General features: G+C 37.9%; 1 protein-coding gene across 1 annotated transcript in view; it reads left to right on the top strand.

Moving 5' to 3' along the window:
* Positions 1 to 18,142, top strand: part of CNTNAP5 (contactin associated protein family member 5) — a 266,317-nt gene that overhangs the window by 200,896 nt on the left and 47,279 nt on the right. Inside the window, exon 14 of the mRNA XM_058809950.1 lies at positions 11,510 to 11,666. Coding sequence (XP_058665933.1) covers positions 11,510 to 11,666 — 157 coding nt within the window. The remainder of the gene's footprint in view (positions 1 to 11,509; positions 11,667 to 18,142) is intronic.

Below are 18,142 nucleotides of genomic sequence, written 5' to 3'. Positions count from 1 at the left end.
ATAACATTTACCTTTGCATTTGTTTTGCTCTTCAGATGGGAGAAAGTGTGTTACAGCTATAAATGTGTAACTTTTATTTATTAATTTCCTAATATAAATCTGCATAGAAAAACTTCCATTATGGAGGTGTGCATATGCATGAAGCATATCTGTAGAGAGAAGTTGGAGGAAAGGGCTCTCATATGTTTTTAAAAGAAGTTTGGCCCTCAGAAATTTATATTTTAAACATGAGGCTTGGGTCTAATATTGTTCATGACTTCATTTCCCCTGATGCCTGTCCCCCTAGGGCTCCATACTTGAAAAGAAAGCAGGCAAATGATGTAGACACTTAAATGGAAGTGATTTATCCCAGTTACTTGCATAGTGTTTTGTTTGGAGAACTGTAATGTGTTTGATACCTGGTCAAAATCCTACACCAGTCTGAGAGAAAAACTTACCTGCCTCAGTTGTGGTGTTTCCACCTAAGCACCACTACCTGACAGAGATGCCTGCATCTTTTCAAGCCAGTAGTTGACAGGATTTGTAGCAAGTTGTACTTGGCTAGAGGAAATTCACTCAACTAAAGAGCCTTACTGCTGAAGGAAAGCTGGTGATGGATGTGATGGTCTTATGGACTTTTGATTCACAGCATTGATGCAGCCCACAGAAGGCTTTGTCTCATCAGCTGTGATGAAAGGCCTATGGTAGAGAGTTATGTCATATGTAAAGTTCTTTATTCTCACTTTGTGATGCTTGTAGATAGACTGGCTCCCGTGCTGGGTCTTTCTCTCACCATTAAATACAGAAAACACGGAAGCCTGATCAGCTTTGGGAAAGAGAGGAAGGACTACAGCTTCTTGAGGCTGCATGGTTGACATTCTTCTGCAGCCTCTGCCCATTCCAGTATTCACTGCAGTGCTAAAGCACAGCTCAGTTCTTCCTTCAGCTCAAGGAGAAGAAAACTGTCTTCAGCCACATAATAATCTCTGTTAGTGACAGTAGAGATGCAGAGCAGAGCTGAACAGTTCATTTCTATCCACTACAGTCTGTGCAATAATGTAAATACACACCCATGTTTGTTATAGCTGTACAGAGAGATACACAGGAACCTGAGACCAATTAAGCAGCAAAAATAGAAGATCTGTTTGAAAGATGTGAACCTGTTGCTAACAGGGTGAAGAAAAAAGAGCTGCAAATTGATTAAGCAGTCCCACAGAGAAGACAGATTGTTGTCATCCTGACCTTTAAGGCTGGTCAGGATGTATCAATAGAAACATCTTCTGAGTACAGTGTTCTATGATTTTTTTTCATTTACATTCTCTTGTAATTGCCTTTACGTGCTGGCTTGGAGCCAGTTCATTTCATGGTCTTGCCTATACATATGTTCTGCTACAGCTGCATTTTTCCAAAGTGCCCAATTTCACAGCACTCCAGCCTTCCTTAGGATGACAAATGGTCCCCCTGCTACTCTGACCAACAGAACTGTAATTGCAGCCTGAGACAGGGACAGCTGAACTAAGGCTATGCTGCAGTTTGGGTATATCCTTAAGTATAAATCTGACTGCATGTGTTTATCGTAGCTGAGTTTCCGATTCCACCACTTAAGGCATTAACTGCTGACATTAATTGTAACATTGAGGAAAGCAGAATTGCTCTGCAGTTGAAAGCAGTGTCAAATCAGCAGTTATTTATTTACAATTGCTCTGTAATGTGTTGTTACACATCAGACTATAAAAAGTTTAATGAGTTGCAGTAATGCCTCTCAGAGATACTGGAACATGGTTCAACAAGTTATTGGAAGGCTTTTAGTTCACTTTTTTTGTTGGTTGGTTGGTTGGTTTTTTGTTGTTTTTTTTTTTTTTTTTTTTTTTTTTAATAAAGCTTAAAACCAGACTTTCTGCACTGCTGTGCAGGACTTTTTGTTCATAAGAAGTACAACTCAGAGTTATCTCTTGCCAACTGACATGCTTTGAGAACAAAAAAAAAAGCAATCCAGGTCAACTGGCCCTGTGAGATTTCAGTTCACTAGGGATGTGACAAAATGTAGGAGGACAGGCTCAGAGTGTGGTTTCTACACTGTCCAAGCTGCCTTGCTGGCTCATAATTGGTGTAAGGCTCAGAAATGTGCTTATATTATTCTCTGAGCTCTCTTTTGGGTGTTGGTGTCATTTTGTAGTTTTTTACAATGTCTGTCCTGTAAAAGGCAATGGATATAAAGTCCTCTTCTCAGGGACTTTACAGCTTTTTTTGCCATTAAAAAACAAACAAACAAAACACCAACCAAAAATCCTAAATTAAAGCAAAAGAAACAAAACCCCCAAACTTAGGGCTTTTTATCTACAACTGCATGGGGAGAGAGGACTTCCCTCTTACCCAAGATGCTCAGGTAATATTACAGGACTTGAGATAATGAGCTTGAGATGTGATCTCATTTTCCAAAGGTGTCTTTTCAAAACAGAAATGCCATCCTAATAATATCTGAGAGTGCTGCTATCAATTTTAAGAAAATCCTCTAATTTATTTAATTAGGGATTCCAGCTTTAAAGTGATTAGCAATATGTTATTATCTCTTTTAATTTATGTTCTATTAAGACTGTTTTTCTATTTTTACTCCTGTTCAGATATTCAGCATGTTTACTGATGATACTTTCTGATTTCTTTAAGATAAATCTGAGCCATGAAATTCAAAAAGGCCCACTGTGGAAATGGCATTGTCCTAATGACCTTCTAGTCAGATATACCCCATGTAAATAGATGTTATTCTCTAACTATTAACCTCGGAGCTGAAGGACAAGGTGTGTTCTCATTGCTTCATGAATCAATAGTGCTAATAAAGATTCTCTATACCTGAATCTAGATTTTATTATTCCTAGAAGCTGCTATTGCATGTGCAATGGGCACAAAATTAATCTGTCTGTTGTGGAGGGTTGTCAAATCTGGAGACAGTCCGTTTGAGCCACTAGTGACTGTATTGGTGCAATGTGAGCAGGGGTAAAAAAAGTAATAATAAGGATCCTTTTCTCATTATTAATGCTGGTAGTTAAAACTGCATATACAGGAAACAGTTCTGTCGAGTAAGGTAATTCCATTTTTACTCAGACACTTTTCAAAATAAAGGAGTGCAGAAGGACTGTTATTAGTGCATGTAGTTTCTCCCAAAGGACCAAGCAAAGATTGCTTCCCACAGCATGTTTTTCTGTAACTCATCCAGTCTCCTATTAAATGTCCCAAATGTCCCCATTTTATCTACTTTCTTTTTCTAGTTTATCTAGTTGCATCTCATTGTGGGTGTAATCCAGCCAACTCACCATGATTTCTAGCAAGAATTGAATTAATCCTTGATTAATTCAACTCAACTTTACTCCAGTTGGCTTGTGTTCATGAACAAGCTACCTGCTCTGAGTTCTACCCTGACTTTCAGACCACTGTTAGGCCAGGCTGTTGCCCTGGGGTTTTTTGGGCTTTCTTGGTGAAAGGCTCAGGTTGGTGGGCTTTTGGGAGCACCTGAGCCTGGGAGCTGTGCAGAGCTGGGGACTCCATGGTTGCACCAGGTGGAGTTCATGAGGTGCAAAGTGCTACAGTTAAGGTCATTACTCTTCATCCATGGCCAGTCCCAAGGGTATGAGGTGTCATGATGGATAATTCAAGAATAAATGGAGCAAATATAACTTTTTTTTTTTTTTTACCCCCTTTAAAAATAGATCCTTCAGGCCTGTATATCACTTGCTGCATACCTGCAGATGCTTTTGCTTGACTCAGTAACAGCCACAGAGTTTTTCTAAGGAGTTCTTACATCCTGAATCTGTTTCAGAACAGCAGGAGGCTGGACTAAACTTCTCCAGAGGTCCTGTCCAGCCTCAGCTGTTTGTTCTTCCTGTGAACAGCCTGATGCTCAGTGAGTGCAAATCTGCACTGCTACCCTGATTTCACTGGAGCTGGATGCTTCTATGCTGGCTGCTGGATCTGTCCATTATTATTCCTGGAAAATAATAGGAAATTAATAAGCTATAAAGTGTTTTTTCCTGGAATTGTTTCCTGGGACAGTTGCTTATAATGTAGCTTTACTGTTCTGTACAAGTTTTCTCACTTCAACGTTTCCATGAATAATATTTGAATACTAAGTTTTCTTGTGGTGAAATCATTGGTTTATGGTTTGAGGCACCATTGATAGTCATTGATGCTTCAACTATTCCCCTCTGTCCTCTGCAATCTTATTTCTAGCTCTGAAAGTGCTTTCATCTATGAAAACTTAAATAGCGTTTAAGAACAAAAACTGCTATGATAAACTACTACTCTCACCTTGCAGTGTTTTATAAGGTGCATTAGTTCAGTGCTCTCTTTCCTGTGGCCTTTCCCTGTGGCCCTTTCACATCCATTATAAAATGCTTTAAAAAGAAAGCTCTGAAGAGCATATGATGTGTCTAAACTTATAAACTCACTCCTCTCTTCCATGCTTTCCCCCATTCCACGTGGGCACCTCATCCAGTTAGCTCATAAGATAATGTGGATAAGACTTCAGTAGGACACAGAGAGAGTGGGCTGTGTTACTGTCTGACTGTAGGGTGGCTGCAAATGTCACTCCTGTTGTCTTCCTCAGGCCCTAGAGACCCACTGAGGAGTGTTGGTCTGCTGCAGAGAGCCCCAAAATCAAACATGATCATTCAGTGTCCCATAGCACTTTCACAAAACCTGGAATTACATAATCTGGTTTATCTTCTCTTTGTTAATCTGTTAATTCAGGACTCACTGCTATTTATTCTCACTAACTATTTTTATACTTCTGCAGAAGAGCTGACTAAGAATGAATGATCATTTCCTGGGCACTGTATTGAGGCACCTCACGAGGTGGCATTCATGGGGAAATGGGTGAGAGGATGCTGGTAATGAGGATGAGAATGAACACAGAAGAGCTGGTTGAGCAGTGTGAGGGCAAGAAATGATGGGTTCATCTTACTGCCATTATTCCTACTGGGAATAATAGGGAAAAAAATCCAGACATCTGCTGAGCAGGAGCTGCTCCTCTGGCCCAGACAGGGTTATATGTGGCTTATCCATGGTCATTATTCACTTGCAATTGAATCCAGAGCATTGATGGGTTTCTGGTCCCAGTGCAGAGTAAGGATGTGGCAGGACATGCATCAATGTCATAGGCTTATCTGTTAAGGCAGTGTCAGGCTTGTTTATCTGAATTTACCTGGAGGATTTAGGCTAAACAGAGAAAATGGAAAAAGAAGAGGCGAATGATGAAGAGGGAAAGGAATTGAAAGCAAGTGGAACAATTTTGAAGTGAAGGTGAGCTGAAATGCAGAAAATAAAGGAAATGAGATCATTTTTTTGTTTCAGCAGAGCAGAATATCCAGTTCATCTTCAGCAAAACTGCTGAGGATTCAAAGCTCCAATTCCTGTTTTGTCATTTGTCCCTAAAAGCTATAATCTTCTTTGGATTGTTTATTTGTTGTTGCTTGCCCTTCCCAACCTGTATGCTTTCAGCTGTTCACATAGTTTCTCTTGTCGGCTGGAGTCCCATTTGCATCTTTCAGGAAACTTGTCACTTGGCCAGAAATTTATTGAAAAAACCCAGACTGGGCTGGCAGAGAATGCAAGTACTCATAATATTTTCAGCCTTCTTAGGCCTTCAGCTGGGACATTCACGAGGCACAAAATTTTAGTTTGGATGTAGATTTAATGTTCCTCAGCATCTAAAAGTATTTGGGTTTGAAATCCTTATGCTCATCCTCAAATCTGTCTCTTAAAGGCTTGATGGTGATTTTGCTTTTGCTGAGGCACTCTGAGTGTGCAGTGACCTTAGCTCTGTCATTGCAGCCCAGCAGTGTGGCTCATTAGGCTCCTGTTAAATGTAGAAGAAGCTGAGGTCCATGTTTATTTACCTTCTTTCTGCCCATTCTCATCTATGAGAATATCTTAACAACTCCAGAAGAGCAGAGCACACTGTGGTAACAGCTGCTCTAGGGGGAGAGCAGTTTCTCTGCTTAAAAGAAGCAGAAAAATGCAGTGTGCTATGTGCTTTTTCCTTTGTTTTTTTTTTTTTAAGCAATTACTTCTGCCTGGGACCCTCTGAAAGCAATGCACCTTGGCAGCAAAGCTGTATAACAATAAACAAAATGTCAGCAAAGAGCTGCCTTTTCCCCACTTTTCCTAAAAAATAATTTTAGAATGGGGATTAAACTTTGTGGTCTTGGCCATTGGGTAGTTCCACTGGCATTAGCAGGACTACTTCCCTTTTGGATAGCTGAGCTGAATAATGACAGAACCTGACCAGAAATTTTAAGCAAATTCAGTGAGATTCTTAGTAATGTTGGCTGGCACAGTTGTTACCCAATACAAAAAGTGACTGTTTTGGTGCAGTGTTTGACTGCCTGTGATTTCCAACACAACCATGTTTGTAATCTCTGAAAATTAGGGCAATAATATGTTATTATAGTTGTAGTTCTAGTAGAGAAAAAGGACTGTGAAACCGGTATAATTGCCATGGGGAAGGTTTAAAGTAAAGAAAGGAAGTATTAGGTAGTCATTATGTCTGTACTGAAAAAAGATGAGACAGGCATAACACAGGTGTGTGTCCCCATGCAAGCAGAGTAGTGTGGTACAAAACCAACTCAGTGACTTGGTGGCTCACTGAGTAAACAATGTTCAAAGGACCCATGCCATTGGGGATTCTCATTTTTTTCCTGGTCCATATTACATATTTTTTCCCAAGGTAACCTGATCTTGATTTAAAAGCAGGATTGTGAGGTGCAGAGAGCCTGACATCTCAAGGGATGAGTGTTGCTTCCACATGGCAGGGGCAGAGCCACGAGACCCTTGCTGAGGGTTGGGAACCAAAGAGCAGCATTTTCACTGTTAAATCTCAGCACCCCCTTCAGAGAATGAGCAGCACACTGTGGTTAATGCAGCACAGCCTGAGCTCACCCTGCTTTGAGTTATCAGTTTATTTTCCCAGTGGTGGGAGTTGTTGTTTAAACTAATACAGATCCTGAGTCATTAATACTGATTAGTGACTTCACCGAACAAACAGCCTCTAAGAAGGTATTAATTTTGTGCTTTCAACTAAGTGTGGAATATTTCTCCAATTTTTCCCTTTTTTGTCCAGAATTATTTTAAATACTTTTTATTTGATTTATCGAGACTGTATTTTTTTTTCCCTGTTGAAAGGCCAAACAGGAGGAAATTGGTTTTATGTCAATTGAATTTTAAAAATTACAGTATAATAAGCTGTAAAAATGTTATGGAAAAAAATTTGGTGTGAGCAAACAAGATCTTGGTAAACTCTTGAAAAATATTGGGTCAGTTTTCCTTTCTCACTGTTTTGTCCATTCATTCAAGAGTCTTTTAAAAAATTATTATCTGACATGATAATTTGTACACTGACTTGGCCTCTGAATTCAGTTATTCAGGTTGAAATTGCCTCATAGGTGTGTGTTTATATACAGACATATGCATGAAAAAAATCTGTTAACTGCTTATTTCACGTATTTTTAATGTATCAGGTGAGCCATATGCAGGATTCGATATTGTTGAGGTGGTTAGTGCAAACAGATATTTATTGGTTTTGAGTGAGATTTCAAAGAATTGACTTTGATTGCTCTATGCAATTCTACAGTCAGTATTTTCCTAATTTTCACTACCTCTTGATAGGTGAATCGTTCCTTTTTTAGACAAAACAGCATAGATGTAAATTAATTTACAGTTTCATCAGTAAAATTTATCGAGGTAAGATTGTACAAATTCAGTTCTGCTTTACTTGGTTTGAATTTGGAGGACAAAATGAACATGAAAATTGCTAAGACAATGTTGTTTGAGTGCAATATGCTTTTAGTGTTTCAAAATACAAATGCAAATAAATTGACTTGAAGTGGTGGTGAGAAAGACCTTTAACTGACCTGTTTCAATAACTTGGGTACCCCAAAAACCTTGACTGTCTCAGGGGTAAGTGCTGTGTCAGGCTGTAGGTTTATACAGCACAGGAGTTTAACACAGGATCCAATTATCTTGCTATGTTTCCATAATTAGACTTTTGTTTGTTGCCATAGCACGAACAAACTGACAAATCATACAGACAAATCTGACAAATATTTTAAATATAATACTTCTAAAAATGCATGGCTTTGTTTTAGCTCAAGCTATATAAACATAAAAGTCGGTACTAAGACTTTCTGACTGTATAAAGGCAAACTGAGTCCACAGAAGTTTTTTGGAGTTTATACACACAGTGATATGCATATAATGTGTATAAATGCTGTTGGAATATTATTATCATTAAATTATTCATATTGTTCCATTATGCTTATGCGGTATTTACTATAATAGTGCATTAAATTATGGTAAAAAACAGTGGTGTAAATATCGCAACTGTTTCTAGAGGCTTCCAGACATTACTGTCATCCTGTCTACTGCAGGAAATACAACCCAAAAATTGCCTTTTTTGAAGATTTTGTTATCAAAATTGAAATCTTCCTAAGGCGGTTTAAGCAGTGCAGAAGGAAATCATTGTAAAGAAATTTGTGACTGTTCTACCATTGGTAAATTCATTCACTTGGCACTTGCTTGTTTTGGGATATTTTTTCACACATATTCTCCTTTGAAACCATAGCATGGAGTTCAAGGACAACATCAAAATTTTTTTATTACAGAGGATTTTTTCCCATTAATAATAGAAAGAAAAAAAAACATTGGAAAGAATACTTTTAATTGTGCAGTAGGCTTTTGACAACGTTTTTTACTAAATGATGTGTTGCTAGGAGCAGGGTAAGCACATAATGAAGAATTAGTAGCACTTCTTATTAATGGACTTTTTAGCTTAGAAATATTAAAGTGGAACTCTACTGACTTATGTTACCATAAGGTGATGGGGTCATTTTAAATCCTTACTTAATGTCATTGATTTGGTCTGTGGCTTCACCAGAGAAGGGAAATTAATTCATTTTGAGGTGGTGGAGAATTGATAATGCTTTGAAAAAATTGTAGTAGCATGATTACAGAAGTGAAAATTCTGCAACAAATCTACAGACTTAGAAGAAAGAATTTTAATCAGCACGAGCTGGCCAGACTCAGTCTCAGTGCAAGACACCCTCCAGCTCTGCCAAGGTATAATGGTGTAAACTTTCTGGAAGAACTCAGATTGATTGGCATTGTTTGTGAAGTATTGATTTACTTCAACATTACAGGTATATGACATACAATATAAGTTTCAGAATTCCTAAACTCTGCAGGTGTTGGTTAAGTACCATAGATTTGGAAGAACTTTGCTGAAAAGCTCTGATTTCTCATGTGTTAAAAACTAAACAGGTGCAAAACAGTTTTGAAGAATCAGGGCATAATTTTACTTAATACTAAAATTGATTTCTAGGGGACTAGTTAGTGAAAAAAATCAACTTGTCTTGAGTAAAGGTGTCAGAACTCTGCTTAATAAATAGAATTTTGGAAAATACACTGGTTTTTTATAGCCTGTTCCCTTGACAATCTGAGTTTGTTTCTTACAATGTTGACTGCTCTATTTTTTAGCACTGTATTTAATTTAGTTGTAAATGATTCAAACTGTGGTGCTTCTACCACTTCCCCAGTCTGTAGCATAAATCTGAGTATGCATGTGTTTGCTTGGTATTGCTCAATGAAACAAATAACAACAGATCTGAAAAAGATGTCAGGAAATTACTTATTCTTAAAACACACAAAGGATTGCTTATTTCACTGTTATGTTTAAGTATATAATGGCTTCCACCAAAGAAAACTGACACAGATTGTATTTGATTAATGAACACCATTATTTGCTGTTGGCTTGAAGAATTTATCTTTATCTAAATATTTTTTTTCCAGAATGGGCACTTTTAAAATTAGATTAAGCACTTCTGTATATCTATTTCTACTTCTAGACAAATCACCCTTTTATTCAATTAACATACTATTTCAAGCTGCACTGAGTAATTTCCCAATAATATAGTATAGAACTGTTTCACTGGCTCCAGCAATCAACTTCTGCAAGAAAATCAGCTGAATAGAAAAGAAAAAAAAAATAAATGTGTTGACAATAATATGAGGCCTCAAATGAATGTGTACATTTTTATAAGATGAATCCTTAGATGTACTTGGATTGTGTTTTTCTAATGAGTACCTCTGGGTATTGGTCAAATTAGTCATGTCTTAATTGTTGGTATCATGAGAATGTAGTTGCTCTTCCTATTTTTATTTTCCTTTTTTTATGAATTTACAGTTCAGCAGTCTAAGCTTAGAAGAAAAATAAATATGAATTAATTTTGCCAAGTGATTCTAAAACTCATTTTAATTAGTCTCCTACATTCTAAAGTTAACCTTGATTGCATTTCATAATTTAGATTTTCTTGCCTTGTATAATGAGAAATACTCCCTACTAGTAATGTTAGAAAAGCAGAAGAATAAATTGATGCATCTTTCTTCATTAGCCATACAGTTTATTTTTCCAAGCTCCTTTGATAAAAAAAATCTTGATATGTCAGTTTTGTTAAATTTTGCCATCTACCTGTATGTGTAACTGATTACATTTCTTGATTTAAGGATTAAGGAGTCAATGAAAAAGTTAGCTGAGCTGGAAGACAAAGTCAATCTTAGAAAATGTTCATCTGTGAATTTCATTACATCAGATTCTGCTTACTCTATCTGACTATTAATACTTAATGCTTGATGCATAATGGATTCTGAAATATGAACAAAAAACTGTCTCGGTTTATATAAATACATAAATCTTAAAGCTCCTGTAGGTAGAAAATAGCTTCACAGAGATAAATTGATTCCCAAGCAGGGAAATATTTTTTCCCACTTATGTCCTACCTTTTTTAATATCTTATCTAACTTTACATTTGCAAATTCCATCCATGGACAGCACATTAAAATTTCTAATCTTGCTCCCTAAGAATTCAATAGAAATTTTAGTCTTACTTTTGAGAGGAACTGTACTAAGTTCATAGTAATATATCAGTCAGTGTGTTATTTTTGTAGATTTTTGTTCTTTATATCTGACTCCTAAGGTAAGAAATCCTGATCAAGGGCTAGAGGCTCCTGCAAAACCAGTTGACACTACAAGAGGTCCTTGTCCAATACTGTGTAATACAGCACAATCTGTGTGGTGTGAGTTGTGGCAGGAGAATTGTTTTCAGTCTCCTTCAGTGATCAGATCTAGCCCCGAGTGTCACACGAAAACCACTGGGCACAGCTGGTGCAGACCCTGGTGTTGGCTTCACCATTCCAAAGTCTTGGCAGCTGAAAGATGGTGCCAAGGTTCTCATGAGTAACTGGCATGTGAGCCCTAATGGGATTACAACAGAATCGTTGCTTTCTCAACGTGTATTCCATAAATTGAACCTGGGGCAAAGTTTATGGTTTGTTACTTTGCAGTTTGCACCTTTTCTTTGAGTATTGTCTGACATGTCCACCTCCATTCTCTTTTGCATTCTCGGGAGAATCCAGTTTGCTTATCAAGTTCTCTTTCTCTCTCTTTTTCTCTTTTCTCTTTCCCCCCTCTTTTTTCCCTTTCATCCAGATGGAATGCCATTTGCTTGGTGGGTTGGCCGTGCCAATGAGAAGCACCTTTACTGGGGAGGATCTCTTCCGGGCATTCAGCAGTGTGCCTGTGGATTGGAAGAAAGTTGTCTGGATATGAGATATTTTTGCAACTGTGACGCAGATAGAGAAGAATGGTAATAATTTTAACATGTGTATAGCAGTGTCTGTGTGAAGAGTTAGGGGTAGGAGGTAGGGGAAGAAGGCTTAAATCTTTTCTGCTGCACAGTTCAGGAAGTTTGAGTGTAATCTGATAAAAATGAAAATGAAAATAGAATTTGGATGTCTGATTTCATCTTAAATTCTTATGTTGAACAAAGACGTCTGGCTGAAGCAGGTTGCTGGGATGCTTCAAAAACATCTTCTTTATTGAATGCCAAATCAGGTAATTTTAGTTGCTTAAAAGTTTGGTTCAACAGGAGCAATACATGAATAAAGGCTCTGTGAGCTTGTTTCAGAGGTGTATATCAGAGCAGAAAATTGAGACCTAGACAGCAAAATTCAGATACAGCTAAACAAGAAATGTTTTTCATATTTTTCTTATGAAACAGTATAATGTGCCTTAACCTTCTTTTGCATTGGATCTCAAGCTTTTTAAGGATGATAAGAAGAGTTGTTTGGCTTCTGTAGGTTTTGCTTGTCTCCATAGGAAGTTTTAGAGTCACAGCATGAAAATTCAAAGCTTTCCTTGGGTTCTCTGACATTTGTTGTGCTCTGATGCTGCATGGATCTGAGAAAGCCACATCACAATTTTCTGTCATTCTCTGCACTTTCAGAAACACTCCAGCCACCAAGAGCTAGTTGGTGAACTTTCCAAATGTGTTTGAGGGGACTGAAATGCCAGATGAGTGTTTTTGGAAGTACAGTTTGAAACATTGAACATACATGTGAAAATTCTGCTCACTCAGTCTCCCTGCTAGACCACTAACTGATAGGATCTACTGTAATTTATCTGAAAAAAAGATATTTTAACCTTGAATAGTTCAGAAATTGTGAGAAATGGAAGTAGACAAGAAATGTCTTGCTGTCATAGGCTGCTGTGTTTGAAATATTGTCAGAATTAGCTCTGTGAAACCTTCACTTAAAATGAGTAGAAAGGAATGGTAAAGGGTATTAAAACATAAAAAATCAGAAGTTACTTGTCACTGTAAGTGTTGGGCTTTTTTGGTTGCTTGATTTCTAGACAGTGTGATTATTTGCTTGGACCCTTTGAATCCCTGGGGTCACTATTCACTTTCAAAAATTATAGCTTTAAGGAGATTTCTTCAGGAAGATGTTTATGTAAATATTAGCTTATGAATGTGATTTGTATTGAATAGCATGGCTGTGCATGTTAATCTGTCTTTAATGTTTGGTTATCAGATGTGCTTTTGGTGAGGTTTGCACACGAGCATCACGAGCATCTGTTTCTGCTGGTGCTTGGCTCTTTTCATAATCCACGTTCCATTTTTCACTGCTCAAGCAGAGCAGGGGGTTATGCTGGCAGACACTGGGGTTGCAGTCCTAGACTGCAGGGCACTGCACCACTAGACTGTACAAACCAATGCAAGGTGAAAGTTAAATGCAATTTTATAATATTTCAGCTGAGTCTTCTCAGGAAATGAGACCTAAACAAGCTATGCTGTGAGTATTTATCTCCATTTCCCCCCACACACCCCCAGTGATTTTGAGCAAGCAGACATGTTTCAAACATCTTGGACAGAGAAAAAGAAGTCTCAAAAGTATTACAAATTACACATTCTATGAAAATTTATGCCAGGCTGAGGGGAAAAAGCCAATTAATGCCCACAAGAAGGAAGTTAAGGAAGAGTACACTTTTATTAGATTTTGGAAAACCCTCATGGGAGAAAGATGTTGGAAATCATGCATCGTTAGCTTGGCAGCTCAGAGAGTTACTTGTTTCTCCTAATTTCATGATAATAACAGAATATGCTTACAAGTTACCTCCAATAAACTGCCTACTGTTTATTGGTTTGGGGATTCAGTTGCTTAGGTTTTTAATCCATGAGAAAATTTTACTTTGGCAGTATTCTAAGCTGAAGGTTGGCTTTATAAAAGCTAAAAAACCCTGACCTTTATGGAGGGTTTCTAAACATAAGAAATTTCATGCCTCTTGAAGATTGCTTTTGTGTTTCCCTGCTAGAACACTGACCCCCTGATATATAACGAGCATTCGAATCTGAAACCTGCTGAGATCTGAACTGTGACTTTAACCTGCTATACATTATAGTGGAAGGAACAAGACAGCAGTAGATGCATTTATTTGCCTCAGCATGAAATAAAATGGGTGCTGCAGAGTGGAAAACCAGAAAATCATTTTTGCTCCTTTTAGATAAATCATGCTGCTCCAAGGTAGGAACTCTCCAGAGTAGCTGAAGCATCCTCCTGAAGAGGAGACAGTCCCAGGATTTTGCTTTGATTTGTTTTCCCTAGACTAAATCTTGAGTGCAGAAGAAGCTACTAATTTCTCAGAGCAGCAAGAGAAATTATAAACAATGGAAAGCAGACCTGCCAAATCCTGTGCCAGGTACAGCAATATGGCAGCACACAATATGCACTTCCAGGCATGCTGACTTTTAAATGATATCTGAGCAGACACCTGAGCCAGCTGCTATTTTTGGGCTCTTACTTGACATCAAGTTAGCCTCCCTGGCCAGATGAATAGGAATCTATAATTAGGCATTCTAGTTTGGGAAGGCTTTTATATTTTTCATCTTTGATTTTTATTAAACGGTTGCACTGATAATTATCTTTTTCCATATGGCTCATCATGCTTCCAAACTCCACAGTAGTATGACAGTGAAATCTGTCACTTCAGAATAGTGGAGCATCTTCATGGTGTTTTCTGGAGAATGGGAGATCTCTGATGAGGAAGCAGAGGCACCTGCAACTGCACCCTTTTTATTGACCCAAGAAAGGGATCTGAAAAAGTGTAAGACATGCCGAAAGATTTCTGACTGCTGAAAGCGCTTGCTAGTGGGGAGGAAACATTCATAAAAATCCAGTGGCCTTCAAGCTGAAGCTAAACCTAGTTCAGAAAATGTTCTTTCGTTCTCTTTCTTTCTTTCTTTCTGTCTGTCTGTCTGTTTTTCTGTCTTTCTCTGTCTCTTACTCTGTCTTCTCTTCCCCCACACTGACAGTAGTTAAAGGTTGGGACAAGCTCTGTATACATGAGACATATTAGTGATTGACTTTCAAAATATACACCCTGTTTCAAAGAAAAATGCATTCTTTATTAGGGAAATGTGTTAAACTGACCTAAAGAAAAAAGCATTACTGAAGTACTGACAGGATAGTGTTATCATGAGATCTTTTGGATCTCCACATACCTCTCCTGGGTTGTCTTTTATCTCAAGCAAAATTCTCTTGCCTTGGCAGTTAAGGTCTTACTGCTCACCAAACCTTGCATTTAAGTGGGAGGAAACTCTTTCATGCTGAGGTGAAGCATATGACTGTCCTGAAGTCCTTTTGCTACTTTGGTCCCTCTATCTGGAATCTGTTTTCCATGTCAAATGCAGACCCTAGAGTGAAGCCAGTCATCAAACCAAACCTTGCTGACTCTATTCACCTGGAAACCTTGTGAATTTGGAGACCTCTGCAACTTTTTATTTTGTTCAGAAAGAGAGGCATCTCTGGAACTCATTTTGTACAAGAAACTCAGGCATCTCAGCAAAGTGTGGTGGGTGGTGTTGCTTCAAACAATTAGCTGATTTGCCATCTTTTAGTTTTTATTCTGCAGTCTTATTCAAACTAGTGTAGTATCATCCTCTTTTATCTTCAGAACAGTCTTCTTCACTGGACAGCTAAATCTTTGAGTCTTGCCATTTCCAAAGTAACATGCATTCACCTCTGTATTGTGGCTTTGGGGCACTAGAAGAATAAGGAAAACCGCAGGACATGATACAGGGAACAAAATAGAGGGGGGATATTACAACAGTCAGACCCGCTTTGTCTCCCAGAGGTATAATGAGTACATTGAGCTTTGTTTGAGGAGGAACAAAGCCAAATGGAAGTGAATGAAGCCCTGCTTGGATGAGCTATATTTGTGCTAAGCTATGCCAGAGCCAGGGTGATAAAACTGGAAGGGCAGAGAAACCCTGACGAGCCCAGATTTGACAGGTTTTGTTTGCTCAACCGCTATCCCACACTGAATCCGTTCCTTGAGAAGCAGTGCAGGCAACTCCAGAGAGCCTGTGAGCTCATAAATAACCCCTGCCAGAGGTGACCTGGCCTGTACAGGGTTGTCTTGGATATCTGCCTCATGACTACATTTGTCAACAACCAGGAAGAGCTGCCTGCAGAGAGCTGACTGTAGCAGGTCCCCGAGGTGTCGAGAATCAGTTCATTACACTAATTACCAAACTCTGTATCTCTAATTCAGGCAAATATAGGCAGTGCATCTTGCCTTCAACTGTTAGGTATGTCCCCTTGTGCTGATGTTTTTTAGTTTATCATGAATGTACATTATTTTACTCAGTAAAACATTTTTGGATATGGCTCATGGGTAAGATAGCAATTAAAATGTATTCCTCTGGATTATTAATGATATGTCGTGCACAGGCCTCAGAACTTTTCCTGATGGAAGCCTATGTCACAGGCACATTCCTTATGAGTTTCCTTGCCATCTGCTGATGGTGGTATTCTTTTCCCCAAATGTATGGTATTCCTGAAAATCTGTACTGAATATCTGAGCTACTGTGGCTCAGATCCCACCAGTTTCCATTAATGTGCAAGAGAAAAACATACCAATAGGGGATCATATGAGAATAAATTATATTTAATAGCACCACTGTTCTACCATCTGTTAAAAAAAATATGGAAATGGCTACCTAGAGATTAGCAATTTATGATGGCTCACACTGTTAGAACACCATCGAGCAAGGGTTTGTTGAGCGCACTTTTAGTAGTAGCCAGGAAGAAGAAAAATAGTTTCATAATGTTACCATCCAAATAGCTATTTGTCATTTACATGTGAGTCTGCCTTTACTACATCTTGAAGGACCCAGCTGCTGCACTATCACCTTTAGTAGCAAATTATTTTCATCTTTTTTAAATTGGTCCATACATAAAGCATTTGTTTGATATGTGACTTGCTCATAGCTTATTCAGGAAGACCTTTGGGTAGATGTAGGCATTAATCTTCAGATGTGGATAAACAAATGACATCCAACTGTATTTAATACCCATAAACAACAATTTTTCAGTGATTTAATTTAAAGGGCATTATCAGATTTGTTTGGTTTGGGTTTTGCTTGAGGAAAGGACAAATTGACACTATCCTTTATGCAAAGAGCTCAGAAAAACATCTGTTTGTTGAGTGTTGTTTCAACCCTCAAAACATTCAGATTTTCATCTGGTTTTGTGCCAAATCGAGTGCCAAGTCCAGTAAGCATGAGTTTGACTTCTGAAGTTATTAATTTATTCATATCATTTTCAGTAAGCAGAGGACTCCCTTTGGTAAAGTGATAAAACCAGCCTTGATTTTTGTGAAATCAGGACTTAACTTACAAGGGGTGTGCTTGGTGGAAGTAGCCACAGAGTGCGATGTGAAATCCACTAAGGAGAAAAAAAGTAGTGGCTAACCTGAGAAGCAGCTGTGGAAAAGCAAATATAATCTGGTTTCAAGTGTGTGAAGTGCTAAATTAAAATACATAAAAGTAAAAAGGAGCTCTGGGAACAAATATAAAAATATTAACATAACAAGGTTTTACTTTTGTTTAAAAGACAAAATCATGTATTTGCACATCAGAGTGCAGATGCTTTTTATCAGGAAATAGAAATTTTATTTGAAAAATGTAGTAGATGAAAAATGATCCCCAAGCCCCCTTCAGGCAAAATTTCAAATGTTTTGTCCAAACCCTGGTATATTTGTATTTTGTAGTGCCACAGCAATGCCTCCAGGAAGTTATTGTACAGGTACACAAAGCTCTTTTGCTCCTCTCTCAGGAATAACACGTTGTATTTGAGAGGCTGCCATGATGTAGCACATAGAGAAGAGGAATTGTGGTGCTTTGTGAGAAATGGAGTCTGAAATAAGTTCAATTTAAGGAATACCAGGAATTTGAAACACTCACAGTGTCTTCCACTCTCTTTTCTGCTTTTGTTAGCTGAAATCACTTAGGTGTTGATCTTTCACCAAAAACTTTATTTCCTACTATGAAATAATAATAATTAACTGCAACGATAGGTATGTTGTTCCTCACACTGACACATTCTCTGAAGGACAGAATATTTTTCTGATAGGTTTTATTTCAATGTCTGCTTGTGTGAAAATACATATCATTATATGAGGGTTTTTTTCCATGTGTGAGAGAACAAAATGCATAAAATGTGCTTTTTGAGTTTGAAGAGAAGCTTGATTGAGTTTTCAAGGCATTAACAAAGAAGTGAGGATTTTTATTAATTCTAGAATATATTTCTCTCTCACACTTGAGCTATGCTACTAAAGTTCACTGTGACACTGGCATATAAGTAGTAAAAATTCAGTAATAAAATTTGATATAAAAGAACTTCATGCAGTACAGCAGAATATCTAATAAGCAATGCAGTTTTCAGAGATGTGGAATAGATATCTTTAAAATGTCACCATTTCATGGTTTTTTGTAGATATTTT

This window comes from Ammospiza caudacuta, chromosome 8, assembly GCF_027887145.1.
Source record: "Ammospiza caudacuta isolate bAmmCau1 chromosome 8, bAmmCau1.pri, whole genome shotgun sequence".
In the NCBI taxonomy this organism is placed as follows: Eukaryota; Metazoa; Chordata; class Aves; order Passeriformes; family Passerellidae; genus Ammospiza; species Ammospiza caudacuta.
This window is presented reverse-complemented; position numbering and strand designations above follow the sequence as displayed.